The sequence below is a fragment of the Rousettus aegyptiacus genome, unplaced genomic scaffold (genome assembly GCF_014176215.1).
Source record: "Rousettus aegyptiacus isolate mRouAeg1 unplaced genomic scaffold, mRouAeg1.p scaffold_m13_p_5, whole genome shotgun sequence".
NCBI classification, from domain to species: Eukaryota; Metazoa; Chordata; class Mammalia; order Chiroptera; family Pteropodidae; genus Rousettus; species Rousettus aegyptiacus.
In genome coordinates this window covers 111,706,279-111,733,813 of record NW_023416308.1, presented here as the reverse complement: position 1 = coordinate 111,733,813, position 27,535 = coordinate 111,706,279, and the positions used below count along the sequence as shown (strand labels likewise).

Sequence of the window (27,535 nt, the reverse complement as noted above, 5' to 3'; positions counted from 1 at the left end):
TACTATACTTTCTCTATAATGTAACGAGACGAATGTGTTTTTGGAAATTCATGATGTGATTGGGTAATTGTAAACTGGTATAGTTGCAACTCATTATTATGACACCCATTTAAAGAGCTTGGTAAATCCTGCATCTTTTATCTCTAAAACCTTTGGTGTCTTTCATAATGAATGTAGCTTCTCCACATTTTAGTACAAGCATTGTGTTTTCCTGAACTTGATTACATTGCATGGAGGAAAGATTGGGGTAGAAAGATTACCAATTGTAAGTATTTAAAACTGATGGTGTGATGGAGCTTCAGCATATCTGATAAAACTTAGCTTCCCTCAGATCCCAGTCTTCTGCCTTTACCTGCTGTTGACACCTGACATTCTTGCTTCTTAATTAAAATTTTGTAGCTTTGAGAACACACAAAAAAGGAGTTATATCATCTATTATCAATCACTGATACATCAGGGTTAATTAGACTATTCTTGAATAAAGACCTGGGGATGATGGTGGAAAGCGGGGAGACCCTTGACACCCAAGGAAAAGTCAGGGATCTAAAGAATATCAGAAGAAAAAAAGGCATAGAGAAACTTTCAGATGGGAGCAGGACAACTAATCCTATAGACATTACAACTTTGTTATCATTAGCCTTAGTGATTGACCCAAACTGTATCTTTCATGGGGTCCTAGAGTCCTGCAGTTTCCCCAAGGGCTGAAAGGATGTCAATATGTGAAGCTGACAAAACTTAGATGTTCACCCCTTTAAATATTAGGCAGAGGAGATCAAAGAGTTCCAGTGATTATTTGGTAAAACCAACTACTTTCCAGAAGGGAAGACTGAAGATAGAAAAGAAAAGGCTCTTGATTAAAGGTGACAGCAGTTCAGAGAGTTAATGCAATAATTGAAAGCACAATAAACTCTTTGTTGGCAAATGTATGCCTTATATTTGTATGCTCCATAACCTGGCATGTATCTAGCATTTACAAGGTTTTGCTGAATATGAGTAGATGGATCCTGGGCTGATTTAAGTCATTCCTTATGCTATCCCTATTCCCCATGTATTTAACTGAATTTTCAGAGTAGAGAAATAGTCAACATTTATGCTTGTCATTTCTTATGGCTCTGAAAAAATATGTTGTAAGGTAATTGGCTATTTATTCCCCCTATCAACTTTTGTCTCCATTTATAATCAATATGTAACCCAATGTTAAATAAAAAGCTAATGAATCTTGCTCAGCATGTCTTTCAAAAATATTAAGTTATAATTTTTTCAGATCATAGAGTTGAGTTTCAGGAAACTTTCTAGTAATTAAGATTCACTCAGCAAATAAATAGTAACTTAGATAGTGATTATTGGAAAGTTATTTGCATTTTCATCTCATATCACCATCCTTCTACCATTATCATTTACCTGTTATAATAACACATTTACATTTTTTTTGTTATTGTTGAGTCTTTTTTCCAATTAATTTTTTGAAAGCTGCTTTCACATCTTTGTTCCGTAAACTGTAGATCATAGGATTTAACATGGGGATGATAATAGTATAGAATACAGAGGCCCACTTATCTTGGTCCAGGGAGTAGCTGGATGTTGGCCTCAGGTACATAAACATGACTGTGCCATAGAAAAGTGTGACGCCAGTGAGGTGAGATCCACAGGTGGAGAAAGCCTTAAGGCGGCCATCTGCTGAGCTCATTCTGATGATTGCAACAAAGATGAAGGCATAGGAGATGAAGATGATGAGGATAGTGCTGAACTCAATGAAGCCACAAATACTGAAGAGCAAGATCTCACTGATGTAGGTGTCTGAGCAAGAGAGGGCCAATAGTGGTGGGATTTCGCAGAAGAAGTGATTGATGACATTGGAACCACAGTAACTCAAACTGAAGGTGAGTGAAGTGTGAGCAACCAAACTCACCAGGCCAGCCAGGTAAGAGCCTAGCATGAGAGCCAAGCAGACTCGGTTAGACATGAGAATGCTATAGTGGAGAGGTCGACAGATGGCCACAAAACGGTCATAGGCCATGGCAGCCAGGACATAGCACTCAGCATCCACAAAACCTACAAAGAAAGCAAACTGGGTGGCACAGCTGGAGAAGGAGATGACTTTGCGCTTTGTTAAGAAGTCAGCCAGCATCCTGGGAGCAATGGCTGAGGAGTAGCCCAGGTCAACAAAAGAGAGGTTGCAGAGGAAAAAGTACATGGGTGTGTGAAGCTGAGTATCTGTTATGATCAAGATGATCATACCAACATTCCCTACTACATTCACCAGGTAGACCAAGAGGAAGACGACAAAGAAGATAATCTGTAGCTGAGGGTCCTGAGTGATGCCCATAAAGATAAACTCAGTCACCATTGAGTGGTTCTCTGTATCCATCTTTTCAATTTTATGTGTGTCTGGATTTGGTTTATTATTTGGGGTGATCTTTAAAAATTTTCCTAGTAATTAGATTCTACGACTCATAGGGTAACTCAAATGACTTTGGTGAAGGTGATGGTTGTGTGTTCTCTCCAGGTGCCCAGTCAAAACAGGAGATGTTAGTGTCTTGGAGATAGCAAATTCTGCTTCTCCAAAGACCTTGGTGTTCTGAGGTCATTTATCATGTGATACCAATGCATGACCTGATCTGTGCATTTATCCAACTTATTAATTAGTAAAGAAGAGAAGTTCTGATGGTCCCTTCTTTCTTTCTAAAACAAAGCAAATATAAACACAGATATGAATAAATATTAACTCTCATTACAGATAGGCACAAAAGTAAAAAATAAAATACACAGTTTTCTCAGAGTAGAGAACATCACATCACACACATATTTTACGGAAAGTAAAATACTTGGAGCAGAGGGTGAGCAATATTAGAAAAGGCAGCAACAATAATTTTTAAAATGTAGAAGTTATTAACTATAGCGAGTGCTTTAAACACATTATGTATTTCATCCTTACAACAACCTTATGAAGTAGATGCCACTGTTATATTCATCTTATATCTGAAAAGAACAAGGCTAGATATTAAGTAACTTCAACAAGTGAACAGTTAGCAAGTAGCAGAGCTGGGTCTTTCTGACTCTTGAGTCCACTTCACTTTGTTGTTCTCTGTCTATATGTGTTTGATGGAGGTTAAATCTCTTCGTTTTCATGCCTACCTTTCTTTTTCCTGTCTCGCCTGTCATGCATAGTCACAAAATTAGTCCTTTTGTTTCTCTGATCTTTAGAAGCACCCAGGGAGCATGGCGCATGATGAGAGTGAAGACACAGCTGTGTCTTGGGGCAATGGTATTGTTTAGCCAACAGCTTGTTGCATAGCTCAGTTCAAAGTTAACATTCAAAGATCTCTCACTCAGGGAGAATAAATCAATTATTACCCAACTCTGTGGTCACACAGAGACATGCATTTGTTAAACTACTTTCTCTTTAATTGAATGAATACTTAGTCTATTGAAAAATTCTAAAAAGAAAGTGGGCAAAACCAAACCAAACCAAAACACAAAGTAATTCAGAAATAAGTAGCATCCTCTACCTAAACTTGAAGACAGAAGTCAGAGTGTATCTACTTTAACTGGTTTACCACTTAGGAAAGACAAGAAAGCAGATAGTGTAATGTGTCTTTCATGGACATTCACAATAGGTTATCTTAAATCCTAAAGTGGATGAAAGTAATGCTCCCATCTTACAATTTGTGCATAGAATATAACTAACTACAACAAAGAAGGGGATATAATAATGAATCATCAATATCATATAGCAGTCTGAGAGTTTATAGTTCATAAAAGACTTATATTTACTCCAAATAAAGTCATTTTTAATATGTTGGGAATGTATGAATCATTTTGTACAGAGAATGAAAAGACAAACCTTGGAGAAGTTATTTTAAAAATACATTTCTTTTAAGAAAACAAACAACCCAAGAAAAATGGGCTCCAAACTTGAACAGACACTTTAGCTAAGAAGATATATGAATAGGAAATAAACGTATAAAAATATTCACATCAGTTGCATTAAGTACATACAAAGTAAAATCACAATGGGATATTGCTACTCATCTATTTGAGTGGTTAAAGTTTTAAAACATGGACCACACTAAGTGTTGAGAAGGAAGTGGAGGAACTGGAACTTTCATCACTGTTGGTGAGAAAGTAAAATAGTGCAATCATTTTGGAAAACACTTTCGCAGTATAAAATTAAACATACAACACATCTACCCCATGATCCAACCATTCCAGAAAAACCATCCAAAGGCTCAGCCACTGGTGACAGGATAAACAAATAATAGTATGTTCATAAAAAGAAATAGTACTTTGCAATTAAAGGGAATAAACTATTGATACATGCAACATGATTGATGAACCTCAAAATAATTAGGCTAAGACAAAAACAAGCAAAAAGGAATCATACCACATAATGATTTCATGTATAACAACCTAGAACATTCGAGCTAATAAATAGTGACAGATGAGTGGTCAATGATTGCCTGGGTAGAGGTGTGTGTGAAGAGGAGCAGTAAAGAATATTACTATGGGGCATGAAGAAACTTTTGAGAGTGAGGGATTAGTTTGCTATCCTAATTTTGATGATGATTTCATGTGTGTATACATATCTTAAAACATGCCAAATTTTATACTTTAAATATATTCAATTCATTGTATGTCGGTTATATCTCAGTAAAGCTATTAAAAAAAAGAACAAATACTTGCCCCTACCCTGGTTCAACTCATTCTCACTACATGTGAATACACGTTATCTCAGACTTTAGTTATTGAGAAAAAAAACCTTAGGCTGAGGGGACTTGTTGTCGCACAATGAGTTAGTTGCAGAATCAGCAATTGAATCTGGGACTGCCAATTTCATGTAGAGCGCTGTGTTTCTTTTTCTCCCTATAGCTTCATATGGGAATTTGAAAATAACTCACCATGAAAAAAATATATATATACATACCATAGTCCTTCCATTTTTCAGTTTGTTCTTCCACTTCAGAAAGAGAGAAAATAATATCATTGTTGACACTGAAAGGACTCATTTAGTCCAACCTCATCATTCTGTGTATAGTAAACAGACCCAGATATCAAGCTTGAAAATCCAGGGGTGATACCAGACTGCAGGAGTTAGAAGCATGTGAGATCTCTGGTGAGAACACAGTGCCAGGAGGAATGACTGACCCATAGCTGGGTATGTACTAATGTGCTTTACTCAATTGGAAAATATGATTAAAAAATCATTCTCTTTCTCTTATAGATTCGAGGTTCTGGTTAAATGAAGAAGTTTGCGAGAAGGTGTTTCACCAATCATAAAACACTCTGCTTGTTCTCTCTTACAGTGCACAGACAAATCCAGGCTTTGCCATTCGCTACTATTGATTTCTAGCACACTACCTGTCTTCTTAAAATAAGTTTTCTATTTGTTAAATAAGATTAATACCTGCCTTAATAACTTTCTGCAATAGAATATTTGTGTGTGTACATGTGCATATATATGTATATATGTATGTATGTGTGTGTGTATATATATATGTATTGCTGAACTCAGTGTCAGCTGTGGGCTAAGTTCGTAATGCATTTGGCAATTGTGTGTAAGTGTGTAGATGATTTAATTCCATCAATGAGTGTGTGCTCCTAACTCCCAGGAAAAAAAATTCAATGCTTATTCCATAGAGGTGATGTATCGTGGACTCTTACCAGCACTTCTATTAAATGACAAAACAAGTAGAGATGAAGCTATAAAGTTTAAAGTCAGGGCTGATTAAGAAAAAACTTTTATGTTTTTTTTCAGTCTCATGTAACTAAAGTTCATCTGACACTTGAAGACATAGTAGAATAGTGAGCAAACAAGCACATTTCATAGTTAACAATAAAAGAATATTTTTAAAAGACCAACAAAAATATTGTTTTATAGAAGCAAATACAGATCAAATGTATTTTAGAGTTCAATGTATCAACTGCTTTTCCATGTTTAAATGAAGAGACTATTGAGATAAGAGTCTGGAATCCTGGTTGTAGTTCTATTTTTTGCACTAATAAATTTTTTGGACTTAATGAATTGCCGTATTAGATGCAGCTTTCTTAACTGTGAAATGAATGGAATGGAGAATGAAACTCTATGGAACTTTCTGAATCTAGCATGTTTTTGAATTTAGCTTTATCATGAGGTGCTTAAAAGCCAAACCCACAGTCTATGTCTCCTTTCAAATTCAAAAATGGCAAGGCCCTGTTCAAAGGAGTGCTGAGCAATGTTATGCTCCATTCGCAATAGGTCACATCTTTTTGTCTTTCTGTCCCCAGTACTGACCTGTGACCTGACCTGTTCTCTACCTGTTGATGAGAAGTTGAATGTCTTCTCTTTTCTTGATGGGTTGTACTGAACAAATATTCTGAGAAGTATCCAAGGATGGTTGGTCGCTCTGGTAGTCGTCTCTGAGCTGCTTGCTCATCCCATCTTTGTTCCTGTGTGCAGGAAGTATTTAAGTCTCATTCGCAAAAAATCCCCAGAAGAAATATGATGATTTTTTTTTTCTGCATTCACAGGAGACCCAAAGACTTGATGAGCTGTTGTCCCCCAAGGAATTTCACTCTCTCTTCCTTAAGCCTTAATTTTAGAAAGACGCACAAGGGAGTTTTCATGAGCCACTCTAGTTGTGATGATTAAGTCACCCATAAGTGCTATATGGACCCCTCTACCAGCCCAGAGCTGCCTAAAGGTGTGATTTTGATGGTAATTTACAAAAGCCTGTTTGCCAATGCCTGAAAGTCCTTTCAAAGAGGCTAATACTTTCATGTTATATAGAGTGCCCTTATTTATTAATTAATAAATAAGGTGACATTGGTTAATAAAATTATATAGGTTTCAAGAGTACCATTCAATAATGCATCATATGTTTATTGCATTGTGCGTTCACTCCACAAAGTTAAATTTCCTTCTGTTACCATATATTTGACCTCTTTTACCATCATCTGCCTCAACTGTTCATGTGGTAGCCAGCGGCATGTGGGATACCCAGTGGTGCTCACCCTTCCTAAAGGTGGACCAACACTCCCACAAGTATTATTGGGACAGCATTAAATTTATAAATTAACTTAGCAGAATTTCCACCTTATATCACCAAGTCTTACAATCAAAGAGCATGTATGTGGTCATACATATTGAAATTTACTTTTGTATGTTTCTGAAGTTTTACTCTTTTTCTTCACAGACTCTTATCTCAATGTTCTCTTAATTTTTCTTCTCATTTGGTTGTGCTTAGGTCTTTTATATTTGGTAATTATAAATGAGATCTGTCCTTCCACATAAATTTCCTAACTGGAGATGTTTGTTTACCTGAGGTTATTAGGTTGCCTTTACATTTTACTAGTTTACTGAAATTTCTTTCTCTCTTTTCTTGGTTTTGCCAGATGATATAAAATCTATTTAATTGGGACTATTGATGGCTAGTGACTGGTATGGTAAGCGACCTATGGAACAGTGTGTCTTTACCCTTTCAGACCCAAATGACATTTTTATAGTAAGTAAGTTATATTGCTCCCTCTATGCTCCTGAATGGTACTCATAAATAATTTAATTTACCTATGCACATAATTTAAATAGAAGAAGTAAAAAAAAAAACCAGTTTGTAATTACATAATACATCTTTTATTAACTAACTGGTCAGGCATTAACTACATAATTAAAAATACAGATGTTTGCACATATATTAAAAACCTCCATAAATGTGACAGTTAAAAATGCAAGCTGCTACAGGTTTGTTGTAGAGACATCTGAAACAATTTTTCAACATTTCAGTTCATGATATGAATTTCTGAAATGATATACAGCTCTTGGTAAACCCAAAGCTAGTGTTTTTTTTTTTCTCCTTGAATTACTTAATAGATGCATTTGTGGCAAATTTGTTACATATAAAATTCATTCAACAATACTCCATATTTATATGAAAAATGTGTTTACTTGTAAAATGGATATAAGTTCAAGGCTCGGATAATTCTATTAAGTACATCAACTGACAGGATATGTGAAAATTGTATGGGGCATGGATAATTTATTGCTATCTGGGACTGTACTAGATAATATCATTTACTAAGGTAAACATTTAGCTATTCTACCTTTCCACCCCAATGCCTCTGATTCACTCTTTCTCCCAGCAATCAACACCACTGTATCAGTCAGTGGCAAATCATTAACAGTCAGTTAATATTAGTTGCTATTATTACTCAGCCCTAGTATCTTCTAATTATGATATGAGAGAGGACTGGCTGAACAGGTGTTTCTGGAATTCATAATTCATATTATATATAATTCTCTAAAAGGGTGATCACATCATAATTACTCTACATCACCACTATTAGTTGATCAAAAAATATTTGTTGTTTACTTATTGGACTTTAAGAGTCCCACGGTTCTCCATGAAAAGCTAGTTGTAACCTGTCAATGGTTTATCCCTTATGGTACCAAGTGCACATTTCTGTATCCAGCGTGAATTATCAGAATGCTCCATGGAGATTACATTGCGGCCTAACTTCTGATGGTCCCTGTCCTACTGGCAGGGAGCTATAACATCCCTTGGTATCTCTTTGAATGACACTCAAGAGAGGATTAGAAATGAGTCCTTTTTTATTCTAAAACTCTTTGAGACGTCCTGTTTCATAACCCAGGGATGACTAGAACCTAACACCTATCCTGTCCACGATTAACTACTCCTTCGTTGCCTAGAAGTCTCATTCCACCACTCTGTCATCACCTAGGGTCCTCACATCCTGTGTCACTTACCTCTTAATGCCACATGATCTTTCTTCCAACCTCCATCTATACTCCAATTACACAAAACTTAATCTCATTTAATTTAATCACAGTTTGTTCTCACATAACGACTAATTCACACTTAATTGAGGAAGATTTATTTATTTAGTTATTAAATAAATCTACGTTATTTGCCAATATTTCAGACTCTGTGTTGATAGATGCCTACTATATTTTCCCTCCAAGGTACCAATAAGAAAGTTGGGGGGCAGTTAAGATTTAACCCCAATAATGCAAATCTTGTCTGAATTTGTAGAGATAATTCAATGCATCTTTTAATTAAATGGTGCCGAGACATATTAATTAGAATATCTTCTCAAAGTGACATTGATAATATAAATGGTGATCAGATATTGATCAATTTGTTTCAAACTCTGTGTCTCTTATATGAAATGTATTTGGGGAACCTGATTAGTCTCAATCTAGGCTGCAAAGGCTGATAACTGGTTCTTGCTCTGGGCAGTAGGGAATAGTGTTAAGGTGGGCAAACTCTTATTTATTAAACACTTGTCCATATGTATTTAATACAGCAGCTCACATTTATTCATTTATTTTATCTCCAGAGTCAACTTTATAAAGTAGACATTAGTATTCTCACTTAGAAATGAAACAGCTAAGGCACAATGGCCAAAGTCACACAATTAGTGAGACACAGGGTCAGGATCGAAAACTAAAACAGTCCTTGTTCTTGTTAGCTCCTTGTGCCTTCTCCAATCAGCTCCTTACCATGAGCAAGGCAGCATAACTTACATGTACACAAAGTCCTTATAGAAGACAAGACTCTCAAGGGATTAGAACTACTGTTTTGTGGATTCTTTTGATGTTCCCAAATGGACCAGACCATTAAGTATCAGACTGCCAACTCTCTGTAGAAAAAAAAGATGTTCAAGAGTGGTAGGAAATGTGGATGAAAAGTCACTCTCTATGGGGCTCAGGAATCCCAAGGGTAAAGAAGAGAAATACGAAAAGAACATGTGATCTCCTTAGTTTCAGAGGGGAGAAACAAGTAGATTAAAATAAGGTGAAATGAGGAATGCAGTCTCTAGAGACTAAACAAGAAATATGTGCTATTTAAAGTGAGTTAGGATGCTTACTTCACAGTCTGGTCTGGAGACTCTACAATTGGAAATAACTTCAAACAATATTACAGCTGCTCTGCAGCAATATAATCGATCTTTTAAAATGTATTTACCCTGAGATAACAAACTGGGGGTGCTTATCTTTAAGGGAAAATAAAAGAAAGAAAGTGTCTCTGTTGAATGCAGAGTAACTCTTTTATGACAAGGAAGAGGTAAAGGGTTCAAGTTTTCCTTTCCTGTAACTGGTGGCATCTGAAGTTCATTCCAACTGTGCCTCCTGCTTAACCTGAGAGAAACTAAGTGAGTGATATTTCTAAGAAGACTTTATTAATTTTTTTCCTAATGAATTTGGGCATTGACCTGGAACAAGCGAAGGCATCATATAGAAATCCAGCGGTTAAGAAAGGTAAGGAAAAGATATAGAACGTTCTGTTCATGTAACTTACTGACATGAAGAAAAATTCACAATTCTGTTAATTTCTCCAATCACTCATCGACCCAAAGTTCCAAGAGCACTGAGTGGCTAAGAAAGTATGTTAAGTAAACGTTTTGCCATTTTTATTACTACAAAATTTGCAAGTCATTGGGAGAAAGATAAGCAGCAGTAAATAATGTGATTTTAAGGCTTTTTTAAACACCAGCAATTCTCAGGAAATCTTACTATTATTTTCACAAATCCTTAGAAATTGAAATCCAAGATCAGAATCTCTGGACTAGACAGTTGGCTGTAAAACCTCAGCAGGGGGGGCAGGAATACTGTGGAGAAGCAAGAAATGTATTTGCCAGAGTAGAGGGGAGACCAGAGGATGTAATTCACAGCAGCAGATATAAAACAAATGGTATTTTGCTAATGATGCAAATTAATGAAAGTTCTTAGAAAGACAATTTTCAGCCACTATAATTATATTTTCTCTTCATGAGATATATGGACTTTTTAAAATGAAACCAAATATATTCTGGAATATTAACAAAGCTCTGAGAATTACAATATCAATTGCTATTTGTATTAGAGCTTACATCTATTATAATTATTATTATTATAAATGACCTCATATAAGAATATGAGAGTTGCATTGGCTGGATATAAATTAGTCTGTACTAGGTTAACCTTGTGACATTGGGTAAGAGTTGCTAATCTTTTGTATCGTCCATTTCCCATGTGCAAAAAGATTATAATACTGCCTATCTTATAGAATTTGAATAAAATAGAGCAGAAACAATACGCATGCAGTACATGTTGAGCACTGGAAATGCTCCATAAATTTTAGTACATTTTAGTATTTATTTTTACTCATTGTTACCTTTCCTTATGTACTTAGCTCGCGCGCACACACACACACACACACACACACACACGTCTGTGGCACTTTATTCTTTTCACTATTTTTGTTAGAATAATACTCTCAGGGAAATTTTCTGGTTGAGGACAAGAGAAAAAGACCCATTTCTTCTTTTTAATTCTTTCTGAAGTTCTTACAGCAAGATTATTCCAAGGAAGAGGATTTAGGCTACATATTTGTTCAGTGAAATACAGAGAGAGGTAATGTAGTGTTAAGGAATAACAAATAATTTGACATTAAGAGGGCTGTGTTCTAGCCCAGAGTTCACCACTGAGTAGCCAAGAAAGCCCTATACTTTGCTGAGGTCATCTAACAAAAGATAATCTTATTAACACTATTGGGATGGTACCTAACTGTCTCCCTCACTGGTTTGTGGTGAGGCTCAGGTAAGAAGTTCCCTGCAATCCCAGGAGATTCAATTATTTTCTTCTTGTTTGACACTATTGACTAATTTTACTAATTTTGTCTTTTTTATTCATTCATTAGTACTATGGAAGAATAGTTAGTGGCCTAAGTTAATTTTGCCGTCTTTCTCCAGAAGTTGTGTCTAGAGATTATGTTAATGTAGAAATTAATTTATCATAAAAAATTAAAAGAGGTACATCTTAAAGATGAGTTCATATAATGGTCCCATAAGCAGTTAACGCCAGAAGTGATCTTCATTAATGGAGATTAAGTCATCCTTCTCAAGGTCATTTGTTAGTGGGCTGCACATCTAGGACTGCACTTATCAAGTTCAACACACTTTTTACTATGTTTTTCTCTTTGCACTCTTCTGTTAGAATTTATATGTGTATGTGTCAGCAAAAAAGTGTTTATAGCTTTGTCATATATTTATCCGACCAAATTCCATGTTCTATCTTCTCTCTTATTGCAGTTCAAATGATCGGAAATATGAAAGATGTCCAAGGCAGGAATCAAACAGAAGTGACAGAATTTATCCTCTTAGGACTCTCGGAAAATTCAGATCTGCAAATTGTCCTCTTTGTATTGTTTTTGTTAGTCTATGTGGCAACCATGGTGGGTAATTTGGGGATGATCGTGTTAATTAAGATTGACCCCTGTCTCCACACTCCTATGTACTACTTCCTCAGTAGCCTCTCCTTTGTTGATGCCTCTTACTCTTCTTCTGTTACTCCTAAGATGCTGGTGAACCTCGTGGCTGAGAATAAGGCCATTTCTTTTAATGGATGTGCTGCCCAGTTCTACTTCTTTGGCTCCTTCCTTGGGACTGAATGCTTCCTTTTGGCCATGATGGCATATGACCGCTATGCAGCCATTTGGAACCCTCTGCTATACCCAGTTCTCATGTCTGGGAGAATTTGCTTCTTGCTAATAGCTACCTCATTCCTAGCGGGCTTTGGGAATGCAGCCATACACACAGGAATGACTTTCAGATTGTCCTTTTGTGACTCTAATAAGATCAACCATTTCTACTGTGATACCCCACCCCTGCTCAAACTCTCTTGCTCTGATACCCACATCAATGGCATTGTGATCATGGCTTTCTCCAGTTTTAATGTCATCAGCTGTGTTGTGATTGTCCTCATTTCCTATCTGTGTATCCTCATTGCCATCTTGAAGATGTCATCATTAGAAGGTAGGTATAAAGCTTTCTCTACCTGTGCCTCCCACCTTATGGCTGTCACCATATTCTTTGGGACTATTCTCTTCATGTACTTACGCCCTACGTCTAGCTACTCAATGGAGCAGGACAAGGTTGTCTCTGTATTTTATACAGTAGTGATCCCTATGCTAAACCCCCTCATCTATAGTTTGAAAAATAAGGATGTAAAAGAGGCCCTAAAGAAGATCTTACAGAAACGCATACTGTAAAGCCATGTTACACATCATCCTGTTATGTAGAGGAAAATAAGTTTTCATATTAATTTTTGTATTAAGTTTTCATATTAATACTTTTCCCGGTTTTAAAATAGATTGTTTAAAGTAAGATAAACTTCCGAATCTCCTGGTGTCTTAAGTGTTTATCCATGGGCTTATACGATAAATTCACACAGTAGGAGAAGGCAGTGTCTGGTAAAATATCACAATACTTGGAGTTAGCTGACCTGGGTTTAAGTTGCAATTTTAATATTTAGCTTTTCTTAATCTCAGTTTTATTATATATAAATGTTGTAAAAGTTGTGAAAAAAAAAGACCAGATATTAGTATCGGGTCCTTCGGATATGGCTTAACCACTGGGAGGGGTGATGATCTTGGGCATTACAATTTCTTTCAGCAGTAGCAGTTCTAAGAGCAGAACTCAGCTATGAAGCATCAGTTGCCAATACACTTGGAAGCTGGAAAAACAAATACTTCAACCATGAAAGGCATATCTGGTTCATGTACCATGGCATCTACTATAAATAATAACACTATTGCACTCACAAGGATGTCAGGAGTACCAAATAAGATACAAGACAGAGTCTTCTAGGTATTATAATAATATGATTACCACAGCAACAAAAGAGAATGTTTTACTAACTTTGTGAATTGAAATATTTTGAGGGTAATAACCGATGTACTTTAACTTTTTATCTCTCAAATTTGTACACAGTTTACAATAAACATTTATCAAATTAAATTATCTATGTATTCTTCATTGTAGTGGGGCAGGAAGCTGTCAGTGTTGGAGCAATGGGGAAACAACCTTTTTAATGAGATGGCATGTGGACAGAGGGCTAAGTGATGATTTGGAATTAGGTAAATGTTTATTCATTATTTCTTTCCATTTCACTATCCACTGCAGACCAAGAGGAAGAATACTCATGCATCACATACTCTAAGTGAGATCACCTCACCCTTGAACAACGTTAGAGGCCACGAAGGAGGAGTTGACTCCTCCTATTAACCCTGAATAGTCTTCCCATCTCCATGTAACTTCCACTTTCAACTGTTCATCAAAGTTTCTTTCAAAGACATTCAGAACTGTACCATGGCTGGAATCCTTCATGTTTCTTTTTATTCTAAGTCATCTCCTGTAATAGCCACCCTTCAACTGCTTCTTATTCACAAATCTAAGAAAAATGGCACTTTATCACTAATTTTTCACTGCTCTTGTCTCCATATGTCACTATTGAGCCACTGAGATCCCATCGTCCATTATATAATGACTCAGCTCCAATCACCCTCAATTACATGGTTCCCCTTTCTCTCCATTCTGTTCATCCAATTAAATCCCAACTTAGTTAAACTTAATTGTTTCTTCGTTCTGTCCTACACTTATGCTGCTTAGTATAATTAGAGAAAACCACTCGGAATTTCACTCTCTGTTTCTGATCTTGCCTCATAATTCATCCTCCAAAATATAAATATTTAAATAAGATCATTTAAACATACATTTTTCTTCCCTCTTGTCATAATGAATAATGTATCCCTGCTTCTACCTAAGATCGTTCTTTCACACCTTTGGAGCTTTCTCTGAACTTTAATCTAGAAATTATATGTCTACTCTTCCCAAGCATCACTTTCTCAAACTCTGCTGAAATATTCTTATTTGTTTACAAACATCATCTAATATTTTCCTTCTTAATAATTTCCTTGACTGAAAGTCCCATCCAGTCACCAACTTATTTCTGATCCTCTTACTATTATGTTTTTTCAAAAGTACTACCTTTGGTCGTTGTCCCTACTTTCAAACTTTTACACAGTTTTCAATAAACACATAATATGTGTTTCATAACACATAATGTTCCAATTGTATTTTTGTATCATCTCTCCATTGAACTTGATCTTGTTCAATGACATATGAAAACTTAACACAACTGCATCCAAAGATCACCCTTTATCTTACTTTCTACTTGCTATCTCAGTGGGATTTCACATAGTTAATTCCTCCAGCTATCCCCCAAATACTCTTTTTCAGGTTTCTGTACAACTTCACTCTTTCAGTTGTCTTTCTGCCTCCATGGCCACTTTTTCTCAGATTCTGATGGCTCTTCCCCTTCTTCATGTTGACCTCCAAATCTTGGAGACAAAGATATAATCCTTTACATGCATTCATTGGAACATTGGTTCTCCATTTGCATCCACTTCGTAGGTGATTTAAGAAGCCTGCTATGATTATAGAATCCATATCTTTAGCTCTGACCTCTGAGTTCTATATTTATATATTGGCATCCAGGGACACATTAAAAGGTTAAGAAATTATCTGTCTTTGCTTAGTTATCATATTCGGACATCTATCAAATAATCATGTTTTGTATATGAAGAGGAATTGTATTTTAACATCGTATTTATGTGTCATTGGGCTTAAATATCTTTCTCTATGAGTAAATTACAAGTGGTATTTTCTGTTATACTTCCTTAGTTTGTGCTTGGAACAAGAAAATGAATACTCTTCATATTTTTTAAAACTATAATCCACTTAAAAACTATTTGTTGATATATTAAAAATTTCACATATTTAATATGTATAATTTGATGAATTGGAACATATGCATACATCAACGGAGCTGTTTAAAAATCTATTAGTGGAAAAAATAAGATATAACATGTACTGGAAATCTAGAAGGTAAGAAATCAGATAAAGTTTCTGATCTCATGAAATCTATATTCAAATGAGAAAGACTTTACTGTCTAAACCAAATGTACATGCATGTGTACATAAGTATGTGTGTGTGTGGGTGTGTGTGCTTTGCATACCTATGAGTGGTGCTTTGAAGACAAGTGAAGAAGGCAATAGAATAGGACGTGGGAGTCGGAGAGGAGTTCTCTGTGGAAATAACATTTAAGCAATGCCCAAATAGGGATATCATATGAACGTCTATAAAAGAACATTCCAGGTATGGAATACAAAGTGCCAGAGATAAGATTCTCCTTGGTTTGTTGAAGGTATAGTAAGAAGACAAATAGGTATGGGCCAGAGTGAGCAATGATAGGAGGAAAAAAACTGCAATAAGGAAAGTGTTGGAAAGGAGCAGCAGGTCCCATAAGACTTGTAGGTAATAAATAGGTTTTGGAGTTTACTTTTTTCACCTCACCGTACAGTAGCTGTTTCCCCCAGCTCAAGCTGCAAGCTGCATGAGGAGGTAACAAGACTGATTTTGTTGGCTATTCCTCCATAAAACAAATTCACTCAATTTTATTGCATAAATAAGTTAACGAATGCAGTGAAAACCTTATTCTAGTAGAAATGAGTAGGGGTCAGATTTTGAGTGGAATTCTGAAATTTAGAGGCAGGATCTGATCACTTGTTTACCATTTAATTTATTCAATGTGTTCAATGGAGTCTCAGGATCATTAAATAGTTTTTGCACTTCTCTAAATGCCTGTTACCTTCAGGGTATAGGACACTTAGAAATGACCAAATCTACCTTCATTTATCCTGGTTCCATTCCATTTTCTCAAGGAGCTTTTTGTTTGTTTGTTTGTTTGTTTGTTTTTTGTTTGCTGGTAAAGGAGCTGGACCAAACACCCCAGGCATTCTGAGGAACATGATCACTCTGTACAAATTCCATTCATTCCACAGAACCTGTGGAAATAACCAAATATCCCTATTCAAAGGTATAAAGCCCAGTATGAAAGTAGGTGGGACAGAGAAAGGCCAAGTAGTGGGAGGAATGACTTCAACTTCTTCTCATGATTGGATGGTGGTGTACGTAACTGCCAGAAGACAGGTGATAAGGAGTAGGCTGAGCCAAAATATGTCCAGAGAACTAAAACAAGGCCACCTCTTATTCCAGTGACCCGGAGAGAAATATCAGAACTTAATCCTGATAGAGGTGCCAAAGTCAACTGGTGTTTATAAACGGGGCAAGTAATCTAGACTGCTGGAGAAAATAATGGGAAAAAACTACATGGTAAATATAAGGGGGAATCACAGAAAAAGAACTCCAAGGCTTATGGAGTGAAAGTTTCTGGGATTTAAAAATGAGGTATTCTTCATAATCCTGAAGATAAAGTGTCATGTTGTTTTATCTTAGAATAGGTAAGTCATTTGAGCTTAAAGAGCTAGGGTAGGTTGGACATCCTTTTCTTAATGCCCACACATACATAGTTTATTGGTAGCTGCAATAGGATTGGGACAAGTTTAAAGATTTCAGCTGGTTCGACTGGGATTCTCGTGACCGGGATATCTCCCCAGTTGAACTGGATTTTCTTTACAGAAAGTGACCACTGAAATGTCAACAGAAAATGTTTTAAATTGGTAGGGTCAGGGTAAAATATACTAGGTGTGATCTTAGTATATCCCTTTGTCATCGAAAGAGTGATTGTCATCTTAATAGAAAAGCAGCCACTTAAAAGAGACTGAGTAATATTTGGGCTTTCAGTTCCAGCCTATGGTTTTAGATAAGAAATTAAACCAGATCTTGTATTTAATCTCCCTTTATTCTGCTTTTCAGGCATTGCATATTAAAAATACATAATACTGTTGCTTATCCAATGGTTTTTGTCCATCTCATCATTCTTTTTCAGATGATCTCCCATATTTTAAGACATAGCACATGTATAACCTTCTCTATGATTCGCCATCTTTCCTGCTTCTGTGATTCTGATATTGTAACTTTAACCTAGCTCCTAGTCACGGAAGCAAATCATAAAAATACAATGTGATGTTTCCTAACACAGAAAGCTCCTTGAGAGAAGAGACCTCTTTATATCTCCCTGCCTTCATAGCGAGCCATCAATAAAAGTTTTAAAATAAAAAAAGAATCCTTCCAATTGAAGACACAGGGTGATGGAAGACAAGAAGTTGCTTCTGGCATCTGGAACTTAAAGTACCCACTAACCACAATTTTAAAAATTCACTGTTAGAAATAAAAAGATCATCTGTTAGATGACATTTTTTTTTAAACAAACTATCCTATGTTCCTTGAAACTAAACTTTTTAATAAACAGTTACTTCCAAGTCCTATCTCTCTCATTATGCATAAATGTGATTTCAACATACAGTAATGGAATATTCAGGTTTTTTTTTTTCAAAGAAGGAACACAAAGCTAATTTGAATTAGCATAGGCTTGTAATTTTCTGTACCACTGGGTCTCTGTCTCTGTTTCTCTGTCTCTCTCTTATTTCTGCTGTCATACTTTGGATTTAACTATTTTCTGTCACAGACTTCACATGATGGTCTCAAAATTTAAACACTTTTAGGATGACTGGATTACAGGCAAGGCTGTATCCCTTTAGAAAGGACAGATATTATCTGAAATGGCCACTCAAATTACTTGAGTTTTTACTGAATGGTAACATGGCCCATGTTCCAAGATCTTAAGACCCTTCAATTTTAAAGAGGTATCAGAATTTATTATTTTTATTTTACATTTTGGCAAATAATACAATTTTTAAACTTATCTTTAACCAGGGAATAACCAAAAAATCTGTAGCCTTGATTTACTGAAGTGCTATAACAATTCTGTGCAATGTCAATGTCACCAACTCTATTTCTAGTGTCTAAGCTTTGCCTGAAGATAGAAACAAGTACCCTCAAAAGTTTGCTACTTGGACTCTGTGATGTTTCCAAGATGTTATATGATTTAATCATTATAATAAGGTAACCTTTGCACACAAACAGCATTGAACACTACGTATGTGCAAGTCACTTTGCCAGGGGAATAATGATAATTGGGAACAGTACTTATCTTGAAAGAGCTGATTAATGCCTTCTTGATAAAGGAGACTAAAGAAGAGAAAATTAAAGTTAAAAGTGTAGTTCAATAATAAAGATTTAAACAAAGTAACTACTCCAGTTCAGGAATCAGGATAAAATCAAAGAACAATAATCTTTAACTGGGGATTAAATAACTCATAATTTTCTAGGTAGACAAGCTAGAAATGATTTTCAGCTAGTGTGAGCTATACATGCAGTAACAGGAGGCTTTGCAGAGAAATCAAACATATTCACATAGATGCAAAGAAAATTTTCTATTGTGTCAAATAAAATGTTTAGAAAGTAGCAAGCAGCCAAGAACTTGAAAGTCTCCAACACAGGCTAAGACATGTGAACATGTCTAAAAGCTAAAAGGTAACATGTCATTGAATTTGTCTTTGACATTTGTTTGGAGTTTGTATGTGTGTCACATTCAAATTACAGTGGTAACGTAGAACCCACATTCTCTGTTAACTTGAAATAAAGTTTGCAGGGCTTAAATCTACAACTTTGGTCTCTAGTAGGAAAATACAATAATTAGACAATCAGGATTTATGTAGATAGAAAAAGTGTTCTTTCCTTACTCACTAGAAGGAGGAGTCCATTTGGAAAATATTTGCCTTAATAATGTAAATCCTCCATTGTAACGACATGAAGATACTCATCTAATCTTTAAATAAGGACAACTATGCCTTAAATAGTAGCACCAGTTCAGTTATCATATTACATTAAACAACTAATAAAGACAATAAAAATATTAAAAATGGATAGGAATTTAATCTGCCTATTTCCTACCCTTTTCAGTAAATAAGTTTAGCGACCACACTCTGTAGTTTAGGAAGAAAAGTCTATATTTCGATAATATTATTTCTTCCCAAATGCCCAGGCACTTCAGTTTTACCAAGCAATTTATGCTATTCTATTATATTTTCCTTTAGAAGAATCCTGCAACTGAATGGGCGGGGACAATTAAGAATGAAGAAAATAGAGCAAATAAACAAACATTAAGCTGGCCATCACCTGAGTTTTTAGATTAGTGTTTCCAAAATTGTGTTCATTGGAACAACTAGATATCAGGCAACAAAACAAGTTTATGGTAAAAATAAGTTTGAAAAATGCTGAGTTTGGGGGAAAAAGAGAGGATGGATTTCCCTCTTGCAGGAAGTCTCAAAATCTATATGTTCGCATACATTTGAAGCTACAAAAGTTGGACAAGAATGTGCGGTCTTTCTTGAGCTTAATTGTTCAAAGAGCCTGGAGCATTTCAAATGTTCTCTTTAGGGTAAGAAAACCTCATTTCACAAAAAGCACCAGAGTTTGCTGGAATCATTGCACCCCTAAAGTTAGAGAAAATACAAGGAAGTAAGATATATTCTGTACAACGTGGAAAGCTACCTTCATTCATAGTGCCAATGGTAGTGTCCTAAAGCACTTTTGATCTTGTCATTGATTCATGTTCTCAAAAAAGTTGCCTGCAGGAAATACTGAGCATGTAAAAGTTACTCCATAAGTGGGAGGGAATAGGAACAAGCTGAAAAAATCTAAGAGCTCTGAAGAAAATAGATTACAATGTAATGCCAGAGCTCTGTACATCAATCACACGTGGACTCAAATCTTTTCTGCCTTTGAACACATCATCTGTACACCTGCCTAAATACTAACACCTTTTTTCTCATCATCTCTTATCAAACAAATGATAACAGTTGCTTAACTATGTGTCTATTTGGGATAAGGCATATGCTAAACTAATACACATGGATATGAGATGAGACAAGTCACAAATATTTTCAATGCTCTCATATAACCTGCACACATTTTAATTTTTGTTCATTAAAATTACTACATGTTAAGCAATTTTTAAAACTATACCTCTTTAGTCTTCCCTCTCCTCCCTTTTTAAGATTCTGTCTCTGACCCACAACCCTGTTCCAAGATCACTTTAATTAAGTTTCTTGCCTGATTCACATTTTAAGGACCAAAAGTAGCTGGAAAACATGACTTTCAACATCTCATATAAAAAGTAATATTTGATCTCAGCTGTGCATATGAGAAATATCATTGGCAATTTAAAAATATTTCTGGTAACTCTATGACATAGTCAAACTTGCTGCCTTAGAGCTAAAACCTTTGCCCACTGAAGGTAAGTATCTGAATGATTTTGGAATACTTAATAAAAACTCAACTAAAGATTATTTCTCTTTCTATAAGCAAATTCTTATAGAGCTTACACTGCTGGGATATGTCAAAGCCTCATGTTTAATGGCTATGGGATCTGCCTTATTTAATTTTTACTGTACCCAGTGTGCTCTGAGGTTAAGATTATTTATTTTTGTGATATTTATGCAAAAAAGTAACAAAACTGATGCTCCATGACTCTTAACATTTCCTACCTCCTAATGTAGAATGCCAAGTAATTCATATTAAATTAATGAAGAGATTGTTGAACCGGTTTATAATACCTATGAATAATTTGTTCTCTGCATAAGAAATATCATACAAAAAAATTATTGAAACTTTAGTGAGGCAGGAAAGCGGACATCCTTCTAAAACAGGGTTTTCCCTGTGATGTTGGTGCCCAATTTGAAATTTCTTGGTGTTCAGGAATCAGTGTAGGTAGCAATGAGTTTTTTAAAGTCTATGTTTCTTATTTCAAGAAATATAACCAAAATAAAACTGCACATTAGCTTTCACTGGCCCAATAATGTCAAATTGCTTTCCTTTGGGTGGGAATGATCATAAATAAACTATCTAACACAGACAACACAGCTTTGTTCATGGTGAAGAAATTTTTTTTTCCTTAATGATGCTTCATTTTTATCATGTGATGAATTTGATTCACAGGCTATCTATACATATATAGGTTTGTTTTCTTGATATGTAAAGTGCAAAAAAAAAAAACCATTATTTGTAGTTTAGTAGAGATTATTAAACAAAAATCTACAAGTGACTATTATGGTAAATTGGTAAACATGATAAACACTTGATAAAAATTTGGAGTCCCAAGAATATCCATCCTGTTCTCCCACTCAAAACAAACAAACAAACAAACAAATAAATAAATAAATAAATAAATGGCAATCAATAACGGAAAGTGCAAAGCTCACGTCTTCAAGTGTCACTGGTACCTGAAATATTGCTTTTCGAAATGGTCATTTGGGGTAAAATTTGCACTCTTCAGGGTCCAGTTAAAATGGAAATGTCCTAGGTAGCAGGATCACACTGAAGCAAGAATAGCTGAGTAAAACGATATTTTAAAGGAAGAAATGGAGAAAAGCTAGCTGGGTCATAGAATTGGTGGAGCCACACATGTCACGTACCTGTGCTTTCCCAAGAAACGCCTTCACTTTCCACTCTGCTGTAATGAACTCCAGCACCTTCCCCATCTCCTGATTTTCCATTCCAGTGTCTTACAAATATAAAGGCAGGTACGTTACCTGATTACAATGTGTTAATCTAAATTATAGATCATGATACACATGACTTCCTACTAGCCAATGACATATTAGTAAAATCTCTTTTCGAGTCTTCATTTAGAAAGTTTTTTTTTTTTTTCACTTTGATAGAGTGGTTTTCTTTCTATAGACTTAAGAGTCTTCATTTATTCAGTATCATATTGGACTAAATAATTTCTAAAATTCCCATTGTTTATACCATTCTGAGTCATCGTGTTACAAATCCTACACTCATTACCAGTCATGTATCTGTTAGTGAATATTAAATTGCTCCTAAGGTCTCTCTCTCCAATAATTTAAAGAGAGATTTATAAATTCTATGAGAGCTTCATTTTTGCCAGAATGACTATAAGGATGCTTGTATTTGTCCATCTTCTGAATTGTTTACCAATTTTAGTTTTTTATTGGGGGGGGGATTCCTCTTTCAATAGATATTCTAAAAAAAATGTTTATAATTGTCATGTATTTACTCCAATAGGTTATTGAATGTGTGTTAAATTATTGAATGAATGGAGAAAATGCTAGTTGTAAAGCAAAATGATTAATGTAAACACATAATTTTAATAAGATTTTCTGTTTTCTACTAACCAATCAAAAAGAGAAATACAGGCTAAAAATTATGCTAACATTCAAAACTGCTTCCGTTGTTACCTGAGTCCTATTTATGAAGGTACAAAACAGAAATACAAAGAGAAATCGCAAGCACAGAAGTCAGAATTTTCATTCTTATCTGATTCTGGAAAAGATTTTCTCAGAGACATTAGTGGCTCAAGGGATGAGTTATTGGAAATGATTTATACCCAACTTGTAATTTGAAACTTTTATTCCTGGAATGTTTTTCAATACACCCTGAATAAATACTTGCAATATTACTACAAGAGAAAATTGCAGGCAAATAGTAATTTATGTAGGTTTATACTCATTATAATCTTGGGATTGGCACAATGTGATTGTATCAGTTTGTTATTTTGAACCGATTCCTTTGGATGATCAGGAGTTTATTCTCATGGAATTTTTGCATTTTAGATAACCATTTACTTCAATCGGATCAGCTGAAAATTAATAAAGATATAAAATAATGACATAATTCACAGACTTTGGTGTCTCTGTGGTATTTTCCTAGTCTGGATTGTGTTTTGTATAGTCCTTTTCACAAAATTACTACTGAGTGCTTGCTAAAAATTTTTTATATCTAGAATAAAGTGGTTAAACTACAAAACCCATAAATAAAATCATTTGGACAAGATATAATGCGTTGTAATAAGTTAGTTCAAAGAATTAGGTCAAGGAGTTTGAAAGTAATATGTCATGAAAAACCTGGTAAGCATGGAATTTACCAACGTTATTTATTTGCCCACACACATGAAAACGGACAGAATAAAGATGAAATAGTAATCTACCCTTTCTTCCCATTTACCAAATATCCAATTATTTACTACAACAAAAAACATTGTAATTATGTAAGATGACAGATGTGTTGACTAACCTTATTGTGATGATTATTTTCAAATATATATTTATAAAGCATCATGTTGTATGCTATAATCTTATATGATGTTATATATCAATTATATTTGAATAAGGCTGGAAAAATACTAGTGAATAAATTTTCAAGAATAAAATCATACAGCTAGTAAGTACTCTGACATGAGAACTAAATTACAAAAATATAATGAAATATCTTGTAAAGTCCCAAATGTATGACACTTAACCACTCTCTGCTAAATGACTCATAGATTTAAAAAAGACATCTTTGGGAAGATAGAAAATATTTCAAAGTGAATTATAAAAAATTAGCTTTCAGCTAAAGCAGTGTTTAGTTAAAATATATGAACACTTAATATGATAAAAGAACGTGAGAGTGAAACGAATAATCCAAACGTCCATTTTTAAAAGCTAGAAAAGAAGATAAATAACTTTAGTAAATTCTAAATCTTTGAAATCCAAGTGATGCAGAAAGCAGTCATTTTTTTCTAGACCTGAATTTGTAGAGCCACGGTTGCAGGTCAAAGAGAGGAAGTGGGATCCTATGACCCAGAGGCCACAAACCAGATCCACAAACTCAGGTCTAGGAAAGAATCATCATTCTATTCTTCCCTCTTCCCATTCCCATGCCTTCAGAAGAGCCTTCAGAAGCACATTCTATAAGCATGTTCACAAGAAACCGGGAAACCACTATCATGACCCTTAGTTTCAGGTTTTACCTAGCAAGTAGGGAGGAGTACAGAAGGGTTTGTTTCTTAAAGATTCTTAGTCCCAAAAGATCGATGGGAATAATAGTCTAGACAAGATACTGAAGTGAGAGCATGTTTCATCCTGTCTACGGTGAAAAACGATAGGAGCACACCAGCGCCCCAGGCATGCCGAAGGGGAATTTTCACTTAAAGCACCGCTCCTCTAATTTAATGTGTTTACAAATCACTTAGGATTTGATTCAAACACCAATTTGATATCGCAGATTTGAGGTGCCGAATGCACTCCCGCATCATAGCAACCTCCATAGTAACGTTGTTGCTGATGGACCCTGGACTGCATGCTGAGGCGCCGGGGCCCAAGTTAACAAGAGTAGCTCATTTTTTTTTTTTTTTTTTTTTTGCCGATAAGCTACTTGAGACATGTCCATAGAGAATACGAAACTGGTCATCAAAATGCCAAGACACTTGAGCCAAAGGTTTAGAGTTACGGTTTATTAGAAAGTGGAGGCACTGCCCACTCACTGCCCATGTTTCGTCTGAGGATCTTTTTCAATGCGCGCTTCACATCTTTGTTCCGCAGGCTGTAGATCAATGGATTAAGGACTGGATTTACAAAGGTGTAGAAGACAGCTGTTATTTTGGATTCCTCGACAGTCTTATCCGTTGGAGGTCTTACATACGTGCAGAAGAGCGTGCCGTAAAATAGGGTAATGGCCATCATGTGGGATCCACAGGTGGAGAATGCCTTGCGTCTTCCCTCTGTTGATTTGATCCGGAGGATGGCGGCGATGATGAAGGCATAGGACACCATGATGATGGCGAGGGAGCTGAAGAGGTTGAAGCCAGCGGATATGAGCATGGCATGCTCTTTGACGTAAGTGTCAGAGCAGGACAGCTTAATGAGTGGCGGGTCAGCACAATAGAAGTGGTTGATGACATTGGACCTACAAAAGGTCAAGCGGAAGGTCAGGATGGCCTGGAACAGCCCATCAGAGAAGCCGTAGACGTAAGGGAATGCGGCCAGGCAGATGCAGACCCGCGCGGACATTTTCATACTGTAACGCAGCGGGTTGCATATGGCCACAGAGCGGTCATAGGCCATGGCCGCCAACATGTAAAACTCAGTGAGGAGCAGCGCGATGAATATGTAACACTGCGTAAAGCAGCCTGCAAAGGTGATGGTCTTCTTCTCTGACAGGAAATTAGTCAGCATCTGCGGGATGGCATTCGAGGTGTAGCACAAGTCAACAAAGGCTAAATTAGTGAGGAAGAAATACATGGGCGTGTGAAGGCAGGAGTCCAATCTGATCAGCACCACCAGGCCCAGGTTGCCCAAGATGGTGACCAGGTACAGGAGCAGAAACAGCACAAAGAGGAGAGGCTGGAGTTCAGGGCGGTCTGTGAGCCCCAGGAGAATGAATTCTGTGATTGCACTGTCGTTCCTGATGGGCATTTTCTGAGCGTCTGCTCTTGAAACAAACGGAAACAGGGAAGACGTGAAGATGCAAATCATGTTACTGATTATTGAAATGATTTTTCCTCTAAAAATCATGTGTTGTTCAAAAGCAAAACTACTGTAAATCTACTTTATATTTTTACTAAGCCATTATATCATTTGCCTTTATATTGAATTACCATTTTATTTCTATCTTACCTACAGTTACATGTATAGTTATACCCATAGATAACTATTTTTACACCCATATTTATGTCCATATATACAACTGAGCAAAAATCCTCTGTCTCTCAGCATTATTTTTTTTTACCACCCAAACTCCTACTCATTTTATAAGGCCCACTTTAAAGGCCCATTATTCGTGAAGCATTTCTTACTCCACTTGCATCATACTTGAGATCGAATTCACCCCTTCCTACTTTATGCCTCTAGTATACCCTCTATACCTCTAACTTATTCTCTAAAACATCCTGTCATTATTATGCATCTATTTTCTATTTACATAATAGTTCTTCAGAGGCAGGGACAAGTTCCAACCATTTTGTACTGTGACTTCAAAGCACATATTTATATACCATATATTTTTTTAAAAAAATAGTGTAGCATTAAAGAATGAATTACTCGAAGTGTTTTCCTCACCTCTGGATCCTTATGGAGCTTTTTATAATGTCATAAACTTAGGAGAATTAAGTGCTTTTTGAATTTGAGTGTACAAAGCAATTTTTTGAGAAGTAGATCTACATTTTGTCCACAGGGATATATATATATAAAATCCATGCCATTGGGAACTGCAGATGAAGAAAAGTTGTTTACTAACCTTTTTTTAAAAATGAGTTTCTGTTTATAGGAAGGAGCGTGAATGGAGTTATTTCCGTATTTTCCTGGTTTTATCTTTTGTTTTCTGCTCTTGATGTTTTCTTTGTTTCTTTGCTCTTGACCCTACTCTTCCCTTCTTTTCTTATGTTAAGTATCTCAGCCCTGAATTGTTTTTTGCGTGGTTACCATGAAGTTTATGTGAAAGAAAGTTTTGATCACACAATAGTTCTACTTGTGCACGCACCTTATCGCTTCCCTTTATGAATTTAAACCTTTACCCCCTCCTCTGTTCTGTTTTGGTTGTTTCAAATTATCCCTATTTATGCTCTGAATTTATTTCTGCCAGGGCTGCTCTAACATATTAGATGTCTAAGGGGTCAATAGTTTTGTATTTAGGGTCAGAATTTCATGAATCTAATCCTGGTCAGTGACTCTGACTCTGACTACACCAGTTCTGAATTCCATGCTTGTTGTAAGGTATTTAACCTGTCCTATCTAAGTTTTCTCTGCATAAAATGGGAAATGCAGTTGCCAAGAGGAATAAAATACTTAAATCATTTAAATACTTAGAAAAAATAATTTGCATTAAGTAGGCAAGTAATGAGTGCTGCAAGATGTAGAGTTAAGACTTTCCAAAGCTGACCTCTTCTTTCTACTTCTTTGCCTACAGCCACTGAGAGAAAGGCATGTCCTCTTTCACAGCTAAAACACATGGTTAATGAGCCCCACTGATTGGCAAAGTCCAAAAAATACACCTGACCTTTAAGAGTGGAAAATGCACAGAATATATGGCTCTTGGCTTGAGATTAATACAATTTCTTCAACTCAAAATAAAGTA

At 35.7% G+C, this 27,535-nt stretch overlaps 2 protein-coding genes across 4 annotated transcripts; one reads left to right on the top strand and one right to left on the bottom strand.

Moving 5' to 3' along the window:
• Positions 1–1,432: 1,432 nt before the first annotated feature.
• LOC107499175 (olfactory receptor 1019) lies at positions 1,433–25,878 on the bottom strand. Its single transcript, XM_016123119.2, has 2 exons — positions 25,288–25,878; positions 1,433–2,368 (listed from the first exon to the last, which is right to left on the bottom strand). The coding sequence occupies exons 1-2, from the start codon at positions 25,876–25,878 to the stop codon at positions 1,433–1,435; spliced, it is 1,527 nt and encodes a 508-aa protein (XP_015978605.2).
• On the top strand, positions 7,507–13,037 carry LOC107499168 (olfactory receptor 5AP2). Of its 3 annotated transcripts, none has more exons than XM_036221019.1 (2): positions 7,507–7,519; positions 12,100–13,025. In XM_036221019.1, exons 1-2 carry the CDS (start codon positions 7,507–7,509, stop codon positions 13,023–13,025), a joined length of 939 nt encoding a protein of 312 aa, XP_036076912.1. The 3 variants fall into 3 exon arrangements, with proteins under 3 accessions (XP_036076912.1, XP_036076911.1, XP_015978591.1); XM_036221018.1 differs by lacking the exon at positions 7,507–7,519 and adding an exon at positions 11,532–11,544; XM_016123105.1 differs by lacking the exon at positions 7,507–7,519 and having other exon boundaries at positions 12,054–13,037.
• Positions 25,879–27,535: the final 1,657 nt, after the last annotated feature.

Excerpts from the sequence above, each read along its gene's own strand:
- LOC107499168 (XM_016123105.1), top strand. The coding sequence starts at position 12,072 with ATGATCGGAAATATGAAAGATGTCCAAGGCAGGAATCAAACAGAAGTG.
- LOC107499175 (XM_016123119.2), bottom strand. The coding sequence starts at position 25,878 with ATGCCCATCAGGAACGACAGTGCAATCACAGAATTCATTCTCCTGGGG. Across the intron at positions 2,369-25,287 it reads ACACTTACGTCAAAGAGCAT|ATGGATACAGAGAACCACTC; the intron begins GCCATGCTCATA and ends AAAATTGAAAAG.